Source organism: Pavona decussata, unplaced genomic scaffold (genome assembly GCF_977016875.1).
Source record: "Pavona decussata unplaced genomic scaffold, jaPavDecu1.1 SCAFFOLD_102, whole genome shotgun sequence".
NCBI classification, from domain to species: domain Eukaryota; kingdom Metazoa; phylum Cnidaria; class Anthozoa; order Scleractinia; family Agariciidae; genus Pavona; species Pavona decussata.
This window is the reverse complement of record NW_028145517.1, coordinates 6619379-6626154: the sequence shown is the minus strand read 5'-3', so window position 1 is coordinate 6626154 and position 6776 is coordinate 6619379. Positions and strand designations below refer to the sequence as shown.

Sequence of the window (6776 nt, the reverse complement as noted above, 5' to 3'; positions counted from 1 at the left end):
ATGGCCACAGGCGGCTATTTTTCGACAGTTTCGCAACTTTGTTTTTACTTTATATACTCGCACGCAAATAGCTTTTCCTTTAATTTCTACAGTTTTTCGGACGGTTTCCTCAGCAAAACAATTCGACTGAACGCTGAAATAACGGTGATATTTATAAGTAAAACGTTTATCGCTTTAATGTAGAGTGGAAGAAGTCATATTTACACACGAGAAATCTACAACATGTTCCCAGTACATTGAATCTAAAAATGTATATTTCATCTCTTTCCATGAACGCCGAAATATTTCAGCTAAGTGAGATAATTTGAAACATAAGGAACGAATTTTTATCCAAGGGAAATTACTTTAAATCACGGCGACAAAATATCATTGAGAACCATGATTACCTATCTAGCTATGAGCGGCTAAGAAAACCCATTCTCCTTGTTCCTTTCTGAAAATGAATATTACTTTCGTTATTTGGGTTTAATAAGCTACAAAAATACACCAAAAAAGATTCATTTCATAGGCACTTTAATAGAGTGTCGTTTTTGTCATTTTTTGCCTTTTTTGGCACTTTAAGAGGGAATGAGTTAATGCTAAGGTTTTTGGACAATCTCTTTTTCTCACTTACTTTAAGGATATTTAGTAACTACCTTAGTTAAAATATCACCAAATAGGACAAACGCTATTAATTTGTTCCCCCCAATAAACAGTTCAAAAACGTTCTACGACAATACGACAATGCATATTACATGTGATAAACATCTGAGAAGATCGATCTATAATTTCAGCACTGGTTGTTCTGTCAACGGTTTTTGCATTCAGCACAAACGTGCACAGTACTGGTCTATCATCATTACCACTGGCGCCGTCAGAGTCATTGGCATCAGTGTTGGAAACACCATCAGCATCAGAGTCAGCATTATCATATGAATCAGTGTCAGCATCAGAGTCAGGGTTACCATTGGCTTCAGTGTCCCGCACACCACCACAAGCATCAGTATTAGCATCAGCATCAGAATCAACAACAGATTCAGCATTCCCATTGGCATCAGTGTCCGCATCAGTATCAGCATCGACAGCAGATTCAGCATCCCCATCGGCATCAGTGTCCGCATCAGCAGCATCAGTATCAGCATCAACAGCAGATTCAGCATTCCCATTGGCATCAGTGTCCGCACCACCAGCAGCATCAGTATCAGCATCAACAGCAGATTCAGTATTCCCATCGGCATCAGTGTCCACACCACCAGCAGAATCAGTATCAGCATCAACAGCAGATTCAGTATTCCCATTGGCATCAGTGTCCACACCACCAGCAGCATCAGTATCAGCATCAACAGGAGATTCAGTATTCCCATTGGCATCAGTGTCCACACCACCAGCAGAATCAGTATCAGCATCAACAGCAGATTCAGTATTCCCACTGGCATCAGTGTCCACACCACCAGCAGCATCAGTATCAGCATCAACAGGAGATTCAGTATTCCCATTGGCATCAGTGTCCACACCACCAGCAGAATCAGTATCAGCATCAACAGGCGATTCAGTATTCCCATTGGCATCAGTGTCCACACCACCAGCAGAATCAGTATCAGCATCAACAGCAGATTCAGTATTCCCATTGGCATCAGTGTCCACACCACCAGCAGAATCAGAATCAGCATCAACAGCAGATTCAGCATTCCCATTGGAATCAGTGTCCATACCACCACCAGCAGCATCAGTTTCAGCATCAACAGCAGATCCAGTGTTCCCATTAGCATCAGTGTCCACACCACCAGCAGAATCAGTATCAGCATCAACAGCAGATTCAGCATTCCCATGGGCATCAGTGTCCATACCACCACCAGCAGCATCAGTATCAGCATCAACAGCAGATCCAGTGTTCCCATTAGCATCAGTGTCCGCACCACCAGCAGCATCAGTATCAGCATCAACAGCAGATCCAGTATTCCCATTGGCATCAGTGTCCACACCAACAGCAGAATCAGCATCAACAGCAGATTCAGCATTCCCATCGGCGTCAGTGTCCACACCACCACCAGCATCAGTTTCAGCATCAACAACAGATTCAGCATTACCATTAGTATCAATGACTGTATCAGAGGAGTCGTTATCATTTGCATCAATGTCCCAACCACCAGACACAGCACTCTCACCATCAGCATTTATGTCCACTTTGGAATCCGCATCGTCATTAGCATCAGTTTCAACTTCTGTATCAGCATTTCCATTGTCAAAATCAGAGTGGCCCTCAGTCTCAACATCTGTATTCATTTCGATATCAGCATCAACGTCACCTTTAGTTTCAGTCTCTCTATCAGCTTTGCCATCATCGGCATCACTGTCACCAGCAGAATCACCATCTGTGTCCACTTTGTCATCAGTAACGCCACCAGCATCAGTTTTAGCTTCTCTATCATCATTTTCTACAACGGCATCAGTGTCACCCTCAACATCAACATCAGCATTGCCATCACCATCAAGTCCAGTTTCTCCGTCACCACTGACAACATCAGGATCATTCTCACCCTCAGCATCACTATCTGTGTTTACTTCTACCGCAACATTGGCTTCGTTGTCAGCTTCAGCTTCTCTATCAGCGTTGTCTACATCACCATCAGTGTCGCCCTCTGTATCCACTTCGGTATCAGCATTGTCATCAGCAACAGTTTCAGCTTCTCTATCAGCATTGCCAACGTCAACCTCAGTGTCACCCCCAGCATCACCATCTGTGTTCACTTCGGCATCAGTATCGATATCAGCATCAGTTTCACCTTCTCTATCAGCAATGCCTACATCAACATCAGTGTCACCCTCAGTTTCACCAGCTCTATCTTCTTTGGTATCAGCATCACCATCGGCGTCAGTTTTAGTGTCTATATCAGTATTGCCGAAATCAGCATCAATGTCGTTAGCTTTATCTACTTCGGTATCAGCATCGCCATTAAAACAAGTCTCAGCAGCATCATTTTCAGCATCAGTGTCACCCTCAATATCACCCTCTCTATCTACCTCGGTATCGGCATCGTCATCGGCATCACTTTTAGCCTCTTTATCAGCATTGGCAAAATCAGCATCACCATTATTATTATTAATGTCCACTTCGGTATCAATATCGCCATCACTATTAGTTCCAGCCTCTCTATCGGTGTTGCTACCATAAGCATCAGTGTCAACCTCAACGTCAACATCTCTTTCCACTTCGGTAGCAGCATCGATGTCAGCACTGGTTTTAGCTTCTCAATCAGTACTGTTAATATCAGCATCAGTATCACCATATGTGTCCACTTCGGTGTCAGCATCGACATTAGCACCCATTTCCGCTTCTCTAACAGGATTGGCTATATCAGCATCACTTTTTGTATCCTCTACGGTATCAGGATCGCTGTCAGCATCAATTTCGGCCTCTCTATCAGCATTGCCATTATCAGCGTCAGTGTCATCATTAACTTCACCATTGGTGTCCAGGTTGGTAACATCATCCTCATTAGCAACAGTTTCAGCTCCTCTATCAGTACTGCCATCATCAGCTTCAGCATCTCCTTTGGCATTGCCACTATCAGCATCAGTGTCATCCTTGCAATCACCATCTGTGTTCATTTCAGCTTCAGCATCGTCATTAGTTTCAGCTTTTCTTTCAGCATTGCCAACATCAGCATCAGTGTCACCCTCAGCATCATCATCTGTGTCTAGTTTGGTATCCGCATCGAAATCAGCAACAATTTCAACTACTTTATCACCATTACCAACATCAGCATCAGTGTTACCTTCGGCATCATCATCTCTTCGGTATACCGATACCTCGGTATCAGCATCGCAATCAGCATCCGTTCCAGCTTCTCTATCATCATTGCCAACATCAGTATCGGTATCATCAGCTGTATCCACTTCGGTATTAGCATCGTCATCAACATTTGTTTCAGCATCTCTCTCCGCACTACCACCAGCAGCATCAGTGCCTCCATCAATATCACCATCTCTGTCCATTTCAGTATCAGCATTGCCATCGGAAACAGTTTTAGCTTCTCTATCAGGATCAGTATCACCTTCAACATCACCATCTCTGTCCACTTCGCTATTAACATCACCATCACCATCAGTTCCATCTCTTCTATCAGCATCAGTATTATTAACTGTGTCCAGTTCAGTATCAGCATCGTCGTCACCATTTGTTTCAGCCTCTCTATTAGCATTTCCACCATCAGCATCAACGTCACCCTCAGCATCACCATCCCTGTCTACTTTGGCATCAACATCGCCATCAGCATCCGTTTCAGCATCACCATTTGTACTCTCTTTGGTATCAGCATCGCTATCAGCACCAATTTCAGCCTCTCTATCAGCATTGCCATTGTCAGCATTGGTGTCATCATCAACACCACCATCAGTGTCCAGTTCAGTACCAGCATCGCCATTAGCAACAGTTTCAGCTTCTCTATCAGTATTGTCATCATCAGCTTCAGTGTCACCCTCAGGATCACCATCTCTGTTTACTTCGGTATCAGCATCATCGGCAGCATCAGGTCCAGAGTCTCTATCAGCATTACCGTTATCAATGTTAGTATCATTACCTGTAACCACTTCGGTGTTAGCATCGCCATCAGCATTTGTTTCAGGGTCTCTATCAGCACTGCCACCATCAGCATCAGTGTCACCCTCTACCTCATCATCGGTGTCCACTTTATTATCATCATCGCCATCAGCAACAGGCTTAGCCTCTCTATCAGCACTACGACCGGCAGCATCAGTGTCATTCTTAGCGTTACCATCTGTGTCCACTTCCGTATCAGGATCGTCATCAACCACAGTGTCAGTTTCTCCATCAGCATTGCTAACATTAGAATCAGTGTCGCCCTCAGCATCATCCTCTGTGTCCACTTCGGTATCAGGATCGCCATCAACATCAATTCCAGCCTCTCCCTCGGCATTGCCACTATCAGTATCAGTGTCAACCTCAACATCGCCATCTGTGTCCACTTCGGTATCAGAATCAACATCTGCAACAGTTTCGGTTTCTCCATCAGCATCATTTTCAACTTCAGTGTCATTACCTGGGTTGACTTTGGTGTCCGCATCGTCACCAGCATCAGTTTCAGCTTCTCTGTTATCATTGTCTACATCACCATCAGTGTCATACTCAGCATCCCCATTTGCTTCCCCATTGCCAACATTAACATCAGTGTCAACGTCGACGACAACATCTCTTTCCACTTCGGTATCAGCATCGATATCAGCACCAGTTTCAACTTCTCAATTAGTATTGCCAATATCAGCATCTGTGTCACCTTCAGGATCACCATCTCTCTCTAATTCAGTGTCAGCGTCACCAGTAGCATCCCTTTCAGCTAGTCTTTTAGGATTGTCTCTACCAGCATCAGTTTCACCCTCAGAATCACCTTTTGTACTCTCTTTGGTATCAGGATCGCTATCAGCATTGCCATTGCCATTGTCATTCCAAGCAGAATATTCTGAGACAACAGAGGATCCATCTCCAACTGAAGTTACGCCAACGGTGCCATCAACAACTGCAAAGCCATCAACAACTGCAAAACCACCAACCACTGGTATGTGTTTCTTTTTTTTCCTTTCTTGTACATGTACATATCAATCTCGTACCCAGAGTCCTCAGGCTTTTTGGTCTGCGGGTGGGCGCCAGGAGAGACTCTGGGGACATCGAATTTTATTACTGCAGGATTTCTGCAGTAAAACAATGGAAACCGTTACGGAACAGGCAATCAAAAAAATTGAATTTCTGGATGTCCCCAGAGTCTCTCCTGGCACCCACTTGCTGACCAAAAAGCCTGAGGACTCTGGGTACGAGATTGATGTACATATATGACAGTGCACATCAGTTAATGAATTTGTGTTTCCGCATTATGTTCTCAAACTCATATATTTAATGATTCATGAAGAAAAAACAAAGGAAATCACTGACCGTGAAGGAGGCTTGGTTCCAAGTTGCTTTGAACCTCATTATGAAAGCGAGGCTAAGTGTAAAGCTTTTCGTAAGAAAGTTAGTTTTCATTCAGGTACAGAACAAAACTAATTTTCACATGAAAAGCTTTGAACTTAGCCTCCCTTTCATAAAAGGCCTTAAAGCAACTCGGAAATATCCTATTTTCATAAAATTTGGTTAATGTGTCTTTGATTTTTCCAAGAATTATTATTGTTTTGGTAAGCTATATCAAACACTCGAAAGAGTGTTTCATCCTACATGTATTTACAAACAATTCAAAGTTGGCCGCGCCATTTCTCGGTGTTTGTAAATTGGATGAAAAATTCTTCCTCTTGTTTGATATATTACCTTCACGTAAGATGGTGGTGGCACAAAATTCTTTCAAAATTTTCTAATCCGGGCAAGTGTGCCAAAGCCAACGTGTACATGAGTGGGACTTTCTATAAATAATCAGCCCTGAATGTTTTAATTGCTCTCTGTAGGTGCTGCTGCACTGTCCATGACTCTGTTGCTGGTGATACTGCCATCCTTTGCTGCTACACTGCTGTTTCACTGAGCACAACAACTTCAGTCCTTTAAAAAGAAGATAAATGAACCCCTTAAGCCCAGTACAAATATCCAGATTCTCCTTACTACTCTTCATATATTTCTTATAGAAATTGTTGGGAGAATTTACGTTTAATACAGAAAAATATTTTACCTTTTTCTTATGACCTGTGAATTCGTTCAAGTATTGATGTTAGATACTTGACACTACTGAGGCTTAAAAGGGCCACTATCTCGAAAACTTTGCTGTATTTTAATTAAAACTACGCAATTATTTGACAAAGAA

The 6776-nt window shown here is 43.0% G+C and overlaps 1 protein-coding gene across 1 annotated transcript; it reads right to left on the bottom strand.

Annotated features, from left to right (window-relative positions):
- Positions 1-3103: 3103 nt before the first annotated feature.
- Positions 3104-6238, bottom strand: LOC146471951 (uncharacterized). Its single transcript, XM_085120785.1, has 4 exons — positions 6217-6238; positions 5286-5531; positions 4619-5234; positions 3104-4531 (listed from the first exon to the last, which is right to left on the bottom strand). Exons 1-4 carry the CDS (start codon positions 6236-6238, stop codon positions 3229-3231), a joined length of 2187 nt encoding a protein of 728 aa, XP_084976911.1. The 3' UTR covers positions 3104-3228.
- Positions 6239-6776: the final 538 nt, after the last annotated feature.